This window comes from Nymphalis io, chromosome 7 (assembly GCF_905147045.1).
Source record: "Nymphalis io chromosome 7, ilAglIoxx1.1, whole genome shotgun sequence".
NCBI lineage: Eukaryota > Metazoa > Arthropoda > Insecta > Lepidoptera > Nymphalidae > Nymphalis > Nymphalis io.
In genome coordinates, this window is record NC_065894.1 from 11,498,870 (window position 1) to 11,516,868 (window position 17,999).

The 17,999-nt window shown below is 37.8% G+C and overlaps 1 protein-coding gene and 1 pseudogene across 1 annotated transcript; both read right to left on the bottom strand.

Moving 5' to 3' along the window:
• Positions 1–2,260: 2,260 nt before the first annotated feature.
• On the bottom strand, positions 2,261–7,918 carry LOC126769772 (chymotrypsin-2-like; annotated as a pseudogene).
• Positions 7,919–11,064: 3,146 nt separating this feature from the next.
• LOC126769505 (chymotrypsin-1-like) lies at positions 11,065–15,941 on the bottom strand. Its single transcript, XM_050488363.1, has 5 exons — positions 15,844–15,941; positions 12,466–12,691; positions 11,963–12,197; positions 11,434–11,607; positions 11,065–11,283 (listed from the first exon to the last, which is right to left on the bottom strand). Exons 1-5 carry the CDS (start codon positions 15,893–15,895, stop codon positions 11,137–11,139), a joined length of 834 nt encoding a protein of 277 aa, XP_050344320.1. The 5' UTR covers positions 15,896–15,941; the 3' UTR covers positions 11,065–11,136.
• Positions 15,942–17,999: the final 2,058 nt, after the last annotated feature.

Here is a 17,999-nt window from a genome sequence, read left to right on the forward strand (position 1 = left end):
AACCATCATGCTGGAATATCATTCTCTGGATAAGTTTCAGCGAAACATTTTCGAGTAACTCATGCAGGATTTCTCTAAGCAAGCTTTCATAACTTTCACCATTTAAGTTATCAGGTAGGAAATGTGGCCCAATAAGATTATCATTGATAATCCCCATCCAGACGTTTACCGAGAAACGTCTTTGGGAACCGCTTAATCGCTTTTTGTGAGGGTTTCCCTGTTCTTTTTGAGACCAATATCGAATATTGTGGTAGTTAGTAATACCATCTTTGTCAAACTTTGACTCGTCTGTCCATAAAATTTTTCTCAAAAAATTGGGATTTTCTGCATCACAGTGTAGCATAAATCGGCAAAAATCTAAACGTCTTGCAGGATTTCCTTCTTCGATCACGTGTACGGGTGTGTAATGATAGGGATACAATCCAGCCGCGTGGACAGTAAACCAGACTCTCCATTGAGATACGCCCAGTCGGTTTGCCACAATATTGGTGGAAACTGTAGGGTCCTCTCGAAAATGACGAATAATTACATCTTCTTCATCTGGAGAACGGACACGAGGGCGTTCGGAATCAGATTGTCTCCTTTGCACGCGACCAGTTTCTCTAATTCGACGATACACACCAATAAAGACACTATTGTCAGGTGTCCGGCGATCCGGAAATCGACGATTATACTCACGACGAGCAGCTGCGGCGTCACCGTTACAATATCCATAGCAAAATAAGATGTCAGCGTATTCCTCATTAGAGTACGGACGACGAGAAGAATTTTGTTCTGCAGCCATAATAGTCCTTTTTACGCGCCAAGTTATCATAAACACAAATCACAAATTCCTTTTAGCTAGCCGAGTCACGAAGTTGTAAGAAACAGAGTCCAGTAAACGAAGCGGTTTTTTTCAAAAATTTAAGAGATCATTCACTAAAGCGCGTCCACACTATACGAGCAGTGCAAGTACAGTGAGTATTATGTACCCCGACAAGGTTTTATTACTCTTATTCCTAAAAGAAATGAGATAAAAGGAAATTAGAAAAAATGACGGTAAATTCAAAGGAATTGATAATAGTATTCCACAAACAGCTCTGGTTTATCTCTCCTTTTTTACCTATTACCCCTATTAAAAATAATCTTTAACTACTTTGCATTGAGGTCCTTTTGTCTTTGATCCAGATTTAATTTCTTAACAATAGCATTTCTTAGAATTTCCTACCTGGTCTCTTTGTTATCTAATTTTCTCCTGAGTTTATGATTGTTACTGTACTTTTTATGTACCGATGGATAGCTAAGGAAACGCAGATGTTTTTAAAATGATCCGCACGATAAGAGCCATAGTGATTTTTACAAAAAAATTGCGAGTAACTTAAAGAATCAAAATTAAAAATCGAAAAGTTGTACAGTTTTGGATCTGTAATTTAAAAATGCTTGAAGATTGTTTTTGTTTTATAACTGGTTATTATTAACTAGGATGTACCCTAGCAAGAAATACAAAAAAAAAATAGGGAAAATACGTTGATTTTTTTTTTATTGAATTTTAGAATCTTAAACATCCTTTAAATAAAAAAAATATTAAAAAATTAATAACTCGAAAACGATACACTTTTGCATAAGCATTTTGGGGGTCATTTGATAGCTATTGTCCTGAACTATAACCCTTTAAAAGGATCGTGACATATTACCCTGTAAACCTGTATGTTTTTCCATTCATACTTAAAACGATTTTGTTTACTATCTAAATTGCTTATTGTAGTGTCATTTTATTAATGATGAAAGACAGAGACAGACTAATTTTAAAACCAAAGTCAATAAATAGAGTTCAATTTTGAATATCCCTTGGGTACGGAAAATGATACATGGTGTTCCCTTGCATTTTGTACACTCGAAATGAGGAATTAGGACTTTTTAGGACTTTGTTTTTAAAAATAAAATATAGCCTATGTTACTTGTTATATTTTTACTTCTCATACGATATCCAACTCAATAGAAAGGTAAAGTGAATGCCTAATTTTTAATGTATTTTAAGGTACGGCGAAAACACTGCGTTGAGAAAGTTATTACATCTCATGCCCAATCTCCCACTCCCTTTTCTTTACTATATGGCTCCGCAGAGCTCTACCCAGGGAGAACAGGATGCATGAGGCATTCACCTGATACTTTTACAGCACAAGCGCCACTCTTACAATAATGACAAGGAAAGAGAAAGTAATATCAATTGTAACATTTATTTCACACGCGTCCATTGAAACGACTCCAAAGTTTCGAATACTCAATGATATAATATTTCTCTGAGGCTCTGTTCGATCCAGGGACCGTATGCACTAATGCGTTCGAATACGTCAGGAGCGCCCATCGCACACGGCAGACACCAAGATACTACACCGATCTGTTGTTGGCGGTCGGAGCGCATCAGCGGACTGCCGGAGTCACCCTGAGGAAACAAATACGTTACCATCACGACCAATCTTTATTACTTTAGCTGAAATTTCGATAACCTTGTCAATAAGTGTAACGTTATAATAATAAAGTTTTATTATTTATAAGGAATAACCTTTTTTTATAAAGTAAAGGTAAAGGTATAACTGGTGGTAAGTAAGTCACCATAGCCCATAAACATTGGCATAGTAAGAAATATTAACCATTCCTTACATCGCCAATGTGTCACCAAACTAGCGAACGACGCTTTCGCAACTGTGGCTGCGCTTCGAGAGGCAAGATTCGCTATCGGAGAAGGAGCACGTTTACGTTGATTGCTATTTATAAGCAATCATTTTCAGTCCAGTCCTTTAAATCATCCTAGAATTTGTCTTGTGGTTCAGCAACTTTCACAACATTATATAAAATTAGCACTATAGCCTGGCCTAGCGGTTAAAAAGTGTGAATTTTAACCGATGATCGTGGATTCAAGCCCGGGCAAGCAACAGTGAGTTTTCATGTGTTTAATTTGTTTTTATAATTCATCTCGTGCTTGACGGTGAAGGAAAATATCGTGAGGAAACCTGCACGTGTCTAATTTCACTGAAATTCTGAAACATGTGTATTCAATCAAGCCGCATTGAAGCAGCGTGGTGGAGTAAGCTCAAAACCTTCTCTAAAAATGAGAAGAGGCTCAGAAATGGGACATTCACAGGCACTTTACACTTATACCCCAATACCGCATATTGGGGTCCTATGTTTTGGGTAGCAAGGCTGCCCTGTGGTGGGTGTGACAACCGCAAGGGCAGTGCTTAGACTTTTATCCTCAACAGAAGCGAAATGAGTTACGGACAGTCATCAACTCACGACCCATAATACATTAATTTGTTGATAACTTTAGGTCTTTAAATTTCTACGTCACATAAGTTACATAAATACGATATAGGTGAAGGTAAATATACAAACGTTGCACACGCCATGTCTGATAGCCTTGAAGGTACAGATTTCAACGAGTGGATCGACTTTTGGAATTGGAATTGAAAAGTTAAGCCGCAAGGCGTGATAGGCCACTTCATTTACGCAACGAGCACCATCAACCACGTGGGCCGAGAGCTGTAGGAGATTTTGGGGTAGGCTTCCATCGACCTGAAATAATTGTATTCTCGGTAATCTCTATTTGTAATTGTTAATAAGGTTAAGACTTAATACTCGCATAATACGAGTATATAGCTTATTTACTTAATTAATAATTCACTTGATGTAACATTGTGTAACAAATTTTTTTTTTTATATGTCCTGGATGGCAAATGACTCTACTCCACCTGATGGTAAGTGGTAGTAGAGTCCAAACGCGACGACGGCCAGTACAGTCGGGAAGAATGTTCTGTACTAGCCGTTACCGCCTTGCCGGCCCGCAAGATGCCTCTTCACGCCTCGTTTGAAGGAACCCGGGTTGTAAGAGGAGGGGAACACGTGAGCTGGTAAGGAATTCCATTTTTTGGTAATGCGACAAAGAAAGGAGTTGCCAAATTTCTTTGTGCGCGATGGAATTGATGTCACAGTTAGGCGGTGACATCGAGAACCAGCTCGCGTGGACTTAAGAAGGAAGGGGGAAGCAGGAATTAGAGAGAATAATTCCTCAGAGCACTCGCCGTGATACAGTCGATAGAAATCGCTCAGTGCTGCTATCTCGCGACGCAATTGTAAAGGTTCAAGGGTGTTTGTGACCTTTACGTCGCCAATAATGCGTACTGCACGTCGCTGCAACCGGTCCAAGGCCTCCAGTAGGTACTTAGCGGAGCCAACCCAAAGGTGCGAGCAATATTCAACGCAAGACCGTACCGTACCGTTTTGTATAACAGGCACAGTTGTTGTGGCGTGAAAAAACGCCGCACCTTGTTCAGAACTCCGAGTTTCCGTGAAGCTGTTTTTATAATAGCCTCGATGTAATCCCTTGGACTAAGGTCGCAGCGAACGTCCATCCCCAGCATGGCGATTTTGCTTTGTATCATCAGCGGTATGCCACAGAGGGAGGGATGAGGGTAAAATGGTGACTTTTTCGCTGTGAGAGCGCATACCTGTGTTTTCTTGGCATTAAACTCAACAAGATTATCAGAACCCCATTTGGCGATGAGCTCTAATGTCCTATCGAGTTCAATGACAAGATTCTCCCGCCTCTCCTCAGTTTCCGCCCGCCCAGCCACTGCGCGTCCGTGGTATCCACCATGCACTGTACTATCGTCTGCATAGCAATGTATGTTCCCAAGAGAGAGCATATCATTGATATGCAAAAGAAAGAGTGTGGGAGATAGCACAGATCCCTGGGGGACGCCAGCATTCACATAGAATTGTGAAGCGCAACCATCTACTAGAACACGAAGGCTACGCTTGTGTAGGAAGCTGGCAATCCAGGTGCATAGCTGAGCAGGCAGACCATATGCCGGTAGCTTGGAGAGAAGACTTCTGTGCCAGACCCTGTCGAAAGCCTTGGAGATATCGAGGCTGACAGCCAACGATTCTCCATGCTTGTCGATAGCTTCACCCCAGAGGTGTGTTACGTACGCTATAAGATCACCTGTGAACCGTTTTGGTCGAAACCCGTATTGACGATCATTAATTAGACAGTGATCTTCAAGGTAATCAGATCAGTTGGTTGTTTAGAATCCGTTCCATCACCTTACAAAGTACTGAGGTGATAGCTATTGGTCGATAATTTGCCGGGTCAGACCGATCCCCTTTTTTGGGAACCGCTTGCACATTAGCTCTTCTCCAAGCCTCCGGCACACATCCCGAAGAGAGAGAAAGTTGGAACAGGCGCGTTAACACAGGAGACAGCTCCGCCGCGCACTTCTTCAGCACAATGGCTGGTATTCCATCAGGACCGCTAGCTTTCCGTATACCAAGTGATTGCAGCTCCGCACGCACATCACGTTGCCTGATTTTGATGTCAGGCATCGTGTGGCCACATGAAGGTATTGTTGGTGGCTGCGCACTACAATCATCGATCACAGAGTTGTCGGCAAAGAGTTTAGTCAGGAGGTCGGCTTTCTCCTGCGGACTGTGAGCTAGCGATCCGTCCGGATTTCTGAGCGGTGGCAGCGAAGGTTGGCAGAAATTGTTTTGCACAGACTTGGTCAGACGCCAGAAGCTACGGGAGTCCCTAGGATGCGAAATAAGGTCATAACCAATCTGTAAAATGCGCTGTGCATCCGCTCTCGTGTATGCCTTCCTACAGGACTTGGAATTTTTATTGTAGTTTGCTTTCAGTGAGTCAATGTTAGATGCCCCGCTAATGCAGCCGTTGATCCACGCGCGATATGCCGCTTGCTTAGATGATACAGCGTCGGCACATTCACGAGTGAACCAACGGTTACGCGTACCCCTATTGATGAGATCTGAGCTAGGAATGTAGTATTCCATTCCTAATATGATCTCATCAGCAACAGCAGCGGCACTAGCTGTCGGGTCATTCCCACTGAAGCAACGTTCCTTCCAAGGGACTGACGCATAGTAATCGCGCATACCGTCCCAATCTGCCGACTTATAGTGCCAAACGCGACGTTTGCATACCGCTGATGGCGGCAGCTTGGCCTGTGGCACTTTGGTAGATATAAGGCCGTGATCCGAAGAACCAAGTGGAGCTTGAACCACAACCTGATATTCCACCGGGTGAGAAGTCAGCAGAAGATCCAGTAGAGAAGGCGCTTGTCCATCAATGTCTGGGATCCTGGTGGGCTGATCAACCAGTTGGTTCAAGTCGTGTGTGAGAGCAAAAGCATGAGCAGTTCTTCCAGCATGGTCAGTTTTGAGGGATTTCAACCATGATTCATGGTGAGCATTAAAATCCCCCAAAAACACTAATTCCGCGTTAGGAAACTGCTCTTGCGCAGCATCTGCCACCCGACTAAGATGGTCAAATAATCGGCTTGTCTCCAAGTCACCATTGTGGGATCTGTAGAGGCACACGTAGACTCGACTCTGACGAACCAGGTCCACACGTACCACCAACATGGAGAAGGAGGGGTCCTCCAAGCAGCGCAATCGATGACAACAAACATCCGCCCTAACGAACAAGCATACTCCGGCTTTCGCTTTAAAAGATTCTTCAAGCATGTAGCCGGGATAGTTAAGGTAGCTGGTGTCGGCAGGGCGGAGTATTTGCGTCTCCGTGAGAAACAACATTGCTGGCCGTGCTGTCTCGAGATGGTGGTGGACAGCGTTGAGGTTAGCGTGGAGTCCTCGGATGTTAGAGAACTCGACCTCAAACAGCGTCGGTATGGTGGGGGTGTGCACCGCTGAACGACCGTTATTTCTTACTTGCGCTACCATTTGGAAAAATAAGGAAAAGAGACGTGAAGCGAGCGACGTATTGCCACGATAGGGATGGGCAAAGTATGGAGGCGTGTTTTCCCAAATGGTTGCCAAAAGGGAAAATATACTGATCTGCCGGACGGAAGGGCCCCCGAACCCCCCCGGAAGTGGCCGCCGGGGTCCCGGCCACCTTCCGGTCACCAACCGGCACGACGGTCCACCCCGAGATTATGCGTGGCCTGGTGGGGCAGCCTCGCGAGCTGGTTAGGCACGCTCGGGCCCCTGTACTATGCCACGGGCGGCCAGCGGAACAGCCGTTTCTTCGGTCTCCCTGTCCGGCAGGTCAATACAGTTTTCCCCGGCATTGGTTCAACAGCCGTCTCCACTGGACCAACACCCATCGCGGCAATACTCGCTCGGGCACTGGCTGTACGCTGGCTGACCTCGAAACGCGGCTGCAAGCCACTTCACGAGTTTTTCACCATGCGTACGGTGGTAACAAGCCAGGCGGATGTTAGCATCCTACCACCAGATGAGCAGATGGTCGCTCAGATATCCCTTAGTCGCCTCTTACGACACCCATGGGAAAGAGAGGGGCAGTGAAATGTATTCTTTCTCCGTCACTGCACGGATTAAAACACAGTGTGTCAGTTAGGGTGATGAAAACCGATATTATTTAAATTTCTACTATCTCTATGTACTTACAGAAGTTACTCCCCATCCAGTAACAGAGGTTGGGACGCCAGCGCCAACAAATTCATAGCTCAGAACTACGGGTTGAACTGTTGTTGACATCATCACAATGTCTCTGGTGATGAGGAATCCAATGTCGTTTTTGACGGTGCTGAGTCGGGGTGAGTGATGTTACTGGCGATACGGTACCGAGTACCTCCTCTGTTCCAACGATTGGTGCCGACGGTGGCATGGAGAGTACTGCATGTTAAAAATATTATGGTTGAAAAGATGAGTAAGGACTAAGGCAACGATCAGCAAGACGCGATCAGCGACGGCACCTCCGACGATACGAGATGTTGAGTCCGTATGGTCGAAGAAGATCGACATATCCTGCTTTTGTGTTGGGAATGCTGAAAAGTGGATTAATATTTAATTAAAACCTTTTCTCGAGTAACCGATCGAAGTCGTCGTACAATATACTGAGCGTCTGGTCTAGTGACAACAAACCCTGCTTTTTGTTGTTCATACCCGTTATTTAAAGTTGCAGTGGCTTTCCAAATACATATACAAACACTATAATTATATACTTACATACATTAACCTATGAACTAGGATATTGAACGTTAAATGTGACTTTATGTGTTTATAGAGTGCGGCAGTGAGTGAGTAAAGTACCTACACAATATATGAGTCAGACGAAAATCGCAGATTTATCAGATCTAGATAGTACAAAGACTTAAATCAAAATTTGGTAATTATTATCAAATTTTAGATAAACAATACACGATAATTATTATGATTATATCATGACCCAAGGTCCTCGTCCGGCATTTCCAGTTTTTATTTTTTTAGGAAGGCAGGCTGCGAACCGAGACTTACGTTATTTTAGCGTAGATTTGATGTTTGACCGCAAAACAGCAATACTTAATATGTGTTCAAGTGTGAAGGGTGTGCGAGCCAGTATAACTACAGGCACGGAGACAGTATTAGTTCCCACGGTTGGTGGCGCACTGACGGTGTAAGCGATGGTATGTATATTTTTACGGTGGCAACAGCTGTGGGTAGGGGGCAATTTTAACATCTTATTCTATCAAAATATCAATTAAAATATATCCTTTAATATGAGTATAATATTTGGTAACATTTCAATATATATTACAATGAAATTTCAATCGCATTCATTCAGTTATATATAGCGGAGGTCTAACCGGGTCCGTGTCTGGGCCGGTGAGATATGTGATGCGTGTGAACGGAACACCGACTGTGGTAAAGTAATTTCAAATATATAGTTTTGTATGCCGATGACCCCAGTTTACTCAACGACGATAGAAATATAAGGAAAATTGAAAGTGAGCTTGGTCTCACGACAATTGCATTATAATTAAATGTACAAAAACAAAATGCCTGCGTATACATAATAGATTATATATATATATTCTCTCGCTTATATATAGTCAATAAGGTGACTCGTACGTAAATAAATACAGTAAATTGGAGACAACTTGTGCTTCTTGCCAGTGTACGCAGATAAGTACAGTTAATATATACAAATATTTAGAGCTGACTATGGATTGTCATATGGCATGGACACAAATCTACTTGGTGAGTTTTATGATCTACGTAGAGTGCTTAGCAAATGTATATTATTTATATACGGAAGTTTTGTATCTTACATAAATAATAAACAACAAATAAAATTAGATTGTCGATTATTAAAATTAGTAAGACCAAGGTAAGCAATTAACTACTTTTAATCTTCTTTTGATTGCATCTGTTATACCTATTCATTTTTCATTATCAAAATTGTTATAATTGCATAACTATTTCCGTAACGCTTTCGATTACGAGTAAATAAAACAAAATTGTAATAAAGAGTCAGATAAACTGCATAAAATTTTTAACAAATCACCGATTTTATTTTTTACATGAAATGTAAGTTAAATTATTAGATAATTGTATCTATGTTTATATTTTAGTTTACAATTGTATAATTTTATTTTTATGTTAACTATTGTTAGAACTTTTTTTTGTTAAACATAAAAGAAAGTAAATCAGAATTGGTGCAATAATTGTTTTTTTTTGTAGCAAAATAAAAATAAAATATATGATACATAAAAAAAAAATATATTATGTCTCTTACCATGGCTCCCAATAAACAGCGCAATTAACAGAAAACCAGCTTTAAGCGACATATTTCGGTTCGAAGTGAGGAATTAAAACAAAATGTTGTTCTTATAAAATCTTAAATTTGATAAATAATAATAATTAATTGAGATAATATTTATCAAACGGCACGATAATACATAGTTTAAGTAAGTGACTTTGTGTGTGTGTGTGTTTGTGTGACTGAATTTATCTTTAGTGGATAATCTTTTAAGAGAAAAAACATTTTCAAAATACATGCTGAGGAAAATTTTATCAAATAGATCGGCGTGAGTCAATACTAATAGTTAGGTAGATCTTTAGAGCAAGTAGATGTCACTGGGTGTTTCCTTGGTTTTTTTACCATTTGTTTATAGAAACGGTGGCTGTTTTTTTTAATAATTATATTAAATTTATAATTTGTTAATATTTTTGATTATAGCAGAAACGTATTGTAAAGTTGATATCGTTAGCCACAGCTTTTAAAGCTAAAGCCTTTCAACGGAGAGGAGTTATGTTCACACGTGTTTTTATTACATTTACAATCTAAAACCAGTACTAGTGATTTATTTTATTTATTTTTTAACATTTACAGGTAAAAAAATACTTTCACAATCCTCAGCTTCTTGAGATGGGTATGGACTAGAGTTGTGCAACAAAAACCTAATACTCTGAAAGAGATAACTCGAATACGTATCTTGTAATGTTACTTACATACGTGTTGCGTTTGAATATTAGTTCACGTTTATATCAGTCATTGTTCGGTGTTACCCGATAGTACTAGTACCGTACTGTGATACTTTTAGAATAAAATTACCGAAAAGATTTAAATAGGCCAAGCCATACTAAGTAGTTACAGAAATAAAAAAACTACATCACGATTCATACAACTAGCGCCATCTAGAAACGAAACGACAAACTAAAATAACAGTCGATACAATGTGATTAAACCACTGGGTCATTGAGACCCTGGCCCTTTGGGCCAGAATGAAATGACGCGACGGTCAAAACCATCGAGGACGAACAGCCCGGGTAAAGGGGGCAACCCCGAGGCCCGTACCCAGACTGGCCTAGGCCAGCCAGGACGTACCAACTCTCTAATGTGATTTGATCTTAAACAGTCACAGTACATTTTTTACTGATGTCTAAATAATTCAAATGTTATTTATTATACTAATATATTTGATTTGAAAATTTTCAAATATAATTTATACTCTGCTTCGTGAGTGTAATGTTTTCATCATCATAATATGTACATTATAAACTGCTTCAATTCGAGTTTGGATCCATTAAAGATCAATTGGGCTCATTGAGTCAATAATGAAATTATATCCAATCGTTTTTGACGTAGTGTAAATCTTTGAAAGTATACTCTCTTTGAGAACGCTTTTACATCTCGCGTCTTCCCAATCTCCCTCTCCTATAATTCTATATCTATGGGTCGACAGAGCTCTCCCCAGGAAAGCTCGAGGCTATTACCTGACTCATTCACGGCTCAAGGATCATGCCCTACAGTAATGAAAAGCAATATCAACAGTAACATTTATTTCTATCGCATCGTCATCATAAACGGTCCAAAGTATTGAATACTTAAGATATTATTCATCTGGTGTTCTGTTGGATCCAAGAACGGTAGGCACTTATGCGAACGAAAATGTCAGGAGCACCGCGCGCACACGGCAAACCCCAAGATGTCACACCTATCTGTTGTTTGCGGTCGGAGCGCATCAGCGGACTGCCGGAGTCACCCTGAGTAAACAAAATTATATCTAGATTATCAACGTGAAAACACGCAAACGAACAAATATGTCACTTTACTGTTTGATTTCTTCAGCTGGAATATCGGTAATTGTCAATAATTTTCTTAAAAATAATAACAGTGTAAGTAAATACACTAACGTTGCACGTGCCGCGTCCGTTAGCCAGGTATGTGCAGATTTCGATGTGTGGTTGGACAACTGAAACTTTTATGTTGAGCTGTGAGGCGCGATTGGCTACTTCATTTACGCAACGATTTCCATCGATAACGGACGCTGACAGCTGCATTAGATTTAGGGGCGTCGACCCATTAGTCTGAAAAAATAGCAACATTGTGGCAGATAATTTCACTAAAGATGTGTACAAAGTTCATATCTTATAAACACCACATCTTTCTAATTGTGTGTGTCACTTAGGGTGATAAAAATCAGTATTATTTAAATAATATACTCACAATCGTTCCTCCCAATAACTCACATGTTGTTGTAACATTGTGTAACAAAATGAAAACAATTCTTGCAACTAAAATCTTCGAAAAACCAAAACAGCTCATGAAAAAGAAGTATATGTAGAAGTATGTATGAAACACCTAACTTTCCCTACAAATCTTTCTGAGAGTGTGTGTCACTTAGGGTGATAAAAATCAGTATTATTTAAATAATATACTTACAGAAGTTCTTCCCCATCCAGTGACAGTTGTTGCGACGCCAGCACCAACAAAGTCATAGCTCAGAACTACAGGTTGAACTCGCGTTGACATTACTACGTTTTCGACGGTGATGAGGATTCCAATGTCGTTTTTGGTGAGGCTGTGCTCGTAGTCAGGGTGAGTGATGTTACTGGCGATACGGTAGTGAGTGCCCCCCCTGTTCCAACGGTTGGTGCCGACGGTGGCACGGAGGGAACTACATGTTAAAAATATTATGATAGAAAAACCCAATAACTTTTAATTGGCCCGACCTGAGAATTGAACCCAGGACCTCCGGGTCTGCGGCCTTATATAATATATAGCCACTAGCCCAACGAGGCAGGCAAAGAGAAAATATATCACTGTATCAGAAAGAAACCTGAGATACCCGATACCTGAGAAGAACTAGCAAAAGAAATAATTTAGTTCAAAATAAAATTATATGAATAAAACATGTTATGTATTTCATTTATAAGAAGTCATACCCGAGCAAATTTCCATCGAAGAAAACTGCATGGATGCAGTGAGCTGCGGTCAAAAGGTGTCTGTTGGTGACCAGTGACGCTCCACAGACGAAGTTTCTGACTGGTAAACCAGAACTCAATGCCACAATGTAGGGCACGCGACCAGCGACAGAACCCCCGAGAATACGGGTTGTTGGGTCTGTTTGGTCGAAGAAGATCGACACATCCTGCTCTTGCGCTGGGAATGCTGAAACGTGTGTTAATATTTCATTAAAATATTTCCTTAGAGCTTTTGATGGACGTTGGCTTATGATATATACTGACCGTTCCCGGTCTAGTGATAGCAATCCCGGTTTTTTAAGTTAGATATATATCTCATAGTAACATTTGCTTTACAAATAGTCTGGGTGATATCATTTGTAAATCTTCTACAGACATTGTTTTCATGTTTTTAATTCTCTAATACTTTTTTTTTAATAAACATTGTATTATTTTCAAATCGAATGTTCATAGGAACATTTGACTTGAAATAGTTCAGTTAGATGGTAATCACGAACCTATCGAATCTAGATAGTAATGGTAGGTATTATATATATTGGATTTAAGGAAAAATTAACAAATTATCAGAGCAATATATTTTAGTAAATATTATAATAGTAGTCCCAAAATCCTTTTTTGATAGTTTTTATTTATTTATTTTACTAAGCCAGGCTCGCAATTGGCAATGAAAGAAATATAAAACACTGTTTACAGTCAATGCGCTGTCAACCATGAGATCTACGATTTTGGGCGTTGGAATAATTGAAAAGAGGGTGTAAACTACCCAGACAGGTCTGCACAAAGCTTACAGCTTAAATCAAACGATTACTACATTTAGCATTGTCATAATTGTATCAATGTGGCTAGTGCGAGTTTTTACTGCGGACAAATATTTTAGTAACATTTAAATATTTGTCCAAATGACATAGTGTAAAAGACAAAGTTTATTTATCTTAACTTTAAATGTCAGAAGTGATAAAAATATTTGTATCGATAAGAATAAATTTGTTAATACAAAATATGCATTTCGGAAATAAATATCAAATTTTATTGTATTTTCGATTCACTATTGATTGATGATTCACTATATCTTTTATTTCTAAGCGATTATCGCTATAATATAGTGAATCTAGATATAGGCATATGCTGTTGCGGACTTTTTTGTAGAACTATTAGTATTTAAGAGATACATTTCAACTATACATTATATTCGTATATGACTTACGGTTTTTGCAGCACACGCCAGAATGGCTCGCAGATAGAATATTTTCCGACTTACGTGACACTTATTATTATATTTTGGCCAATTTAATCAATAGCTGTATAAATTATAGCCTATTTGTTATTCTGATGTATGAGCTATATTATTGTAAGACTTCATTAAAATTTATTCAGTGGTTTTTGCGTGAAAGAGTATCCATACAAACTTTCACGTTTATAATATATGAAAGATTCTATTTCACTTTCACTTAAACTATTTATCTTGAAAACCGCTGATAATTGATTCCTTTAATATCCATCGGCTCGACAGGAATTGGTATATTTTTATTCTGTGTCTCAGGTAGGTTAATAATGTCCCCACTGTTGTTGTTAATAATGGGTGTTACCTTGTATTCAAAATTTTCCAATATATGTTGAAAATTAAATCGATCGGAGATCGCCAAGGATGACCTCACAGCCAGGATCAATTTGCACTAGATAAGTTCCAATCATAGACGTTTTTGTTACATCGTTTCATATATATCATCGAATATATTATCCAACGAGTAGCAGAAAGACATTGTGCTTTTATTTTTTCTATAAGAACAACTCGTTGATGACATTGTGTTGGATTACTTTAAAACTGCAGAAAATGTTCCATACACGTTATCCCTGAGTAGAGTACGATATTATGTTCAGTGCATATGTACTGGTTATCGCCGAGAATTTTTTTGACACGGAGACGCGACCGGCAAGTATTTTGAAACTTTCACCATAAGGAAGGGATATTCGGGAATAATGATAAAATTTCATTTTAAACTTGATCCAAAATAAATGTAATATATTTTATAATAATGAAATATATTATTATCTGTAAGAGGAACTTTCATAATGAATGTTATCTGGTTTCCTTTTACATACGCTTTAACAGACAATGTTCGTTCTATCTTACTAACATATTACTTTCAATTACAGGATACATTAAACTATGTTTTTTTTCTACAGAAGTAAATATTTAAAACAATTCGGTTGTATTAATTATAGATTGATGTAGCACAGAAATTTTACTAAAAGCTAAAGCTGTTTCCATCTCATCGAGCGTTATAAATGTATATATCGAATGGAAGTTATTAATGAACATGCTACACATACCCAAAACGTAAGTGGAATATATTGCATTTTCTTCTTTGGTTGCTATGTCCTTCAACATTCGTTCTATGCGTTTTAAAAGTTCGTTAATGATTGAAGAATTGTTATATAAAATTTCTGTACTATTAATAGAATAGTCCATCATTTTGGAAACCAGTGTAATTTTATTATCAAGTAAATTTTTTTTGTCTGATAAGTAAGTTTAACTGACGTTTATCGCCACCAAAAAGAGAAATTAATTTTAAAATTTCGTTAGGTATCAGTTATATTTTTTTACAAACTAATAATATTTTTTAAATAATTTAACTATATGATTTCTTACTTACCATGTCTTAATGACTGTTTAATGAGACATTCATTAAACTGTCATTTTATATTTAAGACAAAAATCACACTCGATATAAATTCAAATTTTTAAATAAAATTATATAAGAAAACCAGAAAACCTTATATTAGGAGGTCTCATCCCAAAATAACAAAAAAAAGGAAAAGGATGGAAAAAAACTCAGTCTTATTTATGTTATTCTGGATTGTTTCTTACAGACCTACAAAAGCCTAACTATTCACGGATTTTGACGATAAATTATTAAGAACGAAAGCTGTAATTAATATGAAACAATCCTACCGGCTTCTCCACACAAGCCAGCAGGAGCAAGACAGACTTAAAAAAATATGTTTGAATTTTAAAATATTTAATTATAATTCAAATTGACACGATTCTCTTTTATGCTCTAGTCGAATGTTCTTCCTTTTAAAACAAACTGTTTTCCAAGACATATGACCCCAAAGCATGGAATGACACAATGACTTACATTCCGCTGATTAAGCATTTACTTCTATTGTCTTCATGCTTTGAGTAAAATTGTAATAAAAAATTAGGGACTTAAAATACTCTACGGTCTATTTTTATTTTTATTGACTAGATCCAGTGGGTTACTTTTGGTTTGAAATACATGTTAGGGCTTATGACAAAGTTATAAATGCACAAAATATTTCAAAAATTCTTCTTACCATAGCTCCCAACAAGGAGCGTTACGAATAGAAATCCAGCTCTGAGCGACATGTTTTCGTCCTTAAATAACAAGAAAAACAGTATTTGCACTTATATATAATAGTACTCGAGTTTATTTATCGAGTACGATTATATATAAGTGCTATAAATATTATCTTAGAAAATGAACTAATTATCTAAGAGTATATTTATTAATTATTGTATTTAATTACAATTTATAACCACAAAACAGATTTTGAACTAGCAAACCCGGTTGCGGCTTCACCCGAGGAAGCTCGTAATTATTTTTGACTTTGTGTCAGTGCTTTGGTAAATATGTGTGTAAGTGTTTACCTAATCTATCTCAGAATTAAAAGAGGATATTCTTTCTTAAATCTTTTTATGTGACGTGTAATATCATTTTCCCCTTTTTTTTGTGCATTCAATCAAAGTAGTCATTAACAAACTGCATTCCGGCAAATCATGTAATAACCAAATCTCTGCTGTAATAAGAACTATCAGAATACAAAGTTTAGTAAAGATATTTATTATTTGTTTTATTTGCTGAAGGAAATCAGATGTATAGCACAATGAGCGGATCGCACTAATAGCAGACTAGATTTACTTATTCAGTAACGAGCACTATCTTTTAACGACGATTCCCTGCCTCGAGAAATTCGTCAAGCTGAATCCGCACACATTCTTAAAAGTCGTTTGCATATTTATTATTTTAGTTATATAACTATTACACGTTACATTATTTCACGTTTATGGTGATTTATTTTTTATATAAGAACAACATATACATAATGTTGTTATGGATGTATATTGTATATATATAAGAGTATCTATGTTGGTATGTCACATATTTTACTAAGTATTTAATAAATTTTAATTATAAGTTGATTGCACACTGAAAAAATGTTTCTTTTAATAGAGGATGATCCTCCTGCCTGAAGCCTGGAGATCACTGTAAGATAAGACCTTTGCAGCATTTATGTACTACCAGTTCTTTTATATAGTGTTTGTAAATTGTGTAAAGTGTAAAGACTCAATTAATAAATAAAGAACTATTTCTAATTCATGTAATGTACTCCATTTGTTAAACATAATATTTATTTGATTTCGTGTTCTGAAATCACTAATTACGTCGAAGGGGTCGATTGCACAATGTTGATATTATAAGTTTATACTTAGAAGTTTTACGTGCGTCACGTTTATCTTATCACAAATATATATAAGACCATTCTTCGTGTTTGTGATCGAATTATATGTCAAACCGGTTGTAGTTCAGTAAATATTGTAATAGAGCCTTATACGTTCTGATAATGATAGTTTCATTTGCCGTGTCTGAGTTGACCAACCCTTGTCAGTGTTCCCATCTTGTCAGCTATGCTCTCTATGTATTGCCACCACGTCAGGTCTGTACCAAGACAACACCCTCGGTGTATACCAGAGGTTCTAGTGATGTTTTTAAAAGAGCAGTGACTGATTGAGGGCTAGATGGGTGTGGTTACTTTTATATATATACTTATGTGGACTTGATTGTGTTTTATGTAAACTTAGAGGTAATAAATATTAGATTTCAGCTGGTTTGACAGTTTGGAATTTGATCAACAGATTCACAAATAAACCAAGGATTTCCATGAATCTGCATTAAACATTTAGACGTCATCTGCATAGGTGTATATTTAACAAATTTAAAAATCATAGCTGCAGAAGTCATTTGTAGTAAATAATATAATTGTCCAAAAAATTAAATCAATTATTTATTTCAAGATTAAAGTATAAATACAGGTGACAGGATATAATATCGTTCCTCCTGTCAACAACGTGTTTTTATTAGATTCAAATTATTTAATAATATACCTTTATTTTACGACAGCTTCATGTAACTAGTAGCTATGAATAAATTAAATTTTTTTTATACTCCGTATGCCCGTGAATGTCCCATTACTGCCTCTAACGGCCTCCTCTCCCTTTTTCGAGGAAAAGGTTTGGAGCTTATTCCACCACACTGCTCCAATGAGGGTTGGTGGAATACACATGTGGCAGAATTTCAGTGAACTTAGACACATGCAGGTTTCCTCACGATGGTTTTTTCTTCACCGTATATATAGCAGAAGATGAATTATAATCACATAAAAATTCAATGGTGCTTGCCCGGGTTTGAACC

What these genes read in the sequence shown, in the direction of transcription:
- LOC126769505 (XM_050488363.1), bottom strand. Translation starts at nt 15,895, where the DNA reads ATGTCGCTCAGAGCTGGATTTCTATTCGTAACGCTCCTTGTTGGGAGC. An exon ending in GCTCCTTGTTGGGAGCTATG is followed by an intron (nt 12,692 to 15,843) that starts GTAAGAAGAATT and finishes CACACGTTTCAG; the next exon opens with CATTCCCAGCGCAAGAGCAG. An exon ending in CTGGATGGGGAAGAACTTCT is followed by an intron (nt 11,608 to 11,962) that starts GTAAGTATATTA and finishes CTATTTTTTCAG; the next exon opens with ACTAATGGGTCGACGCCCCT.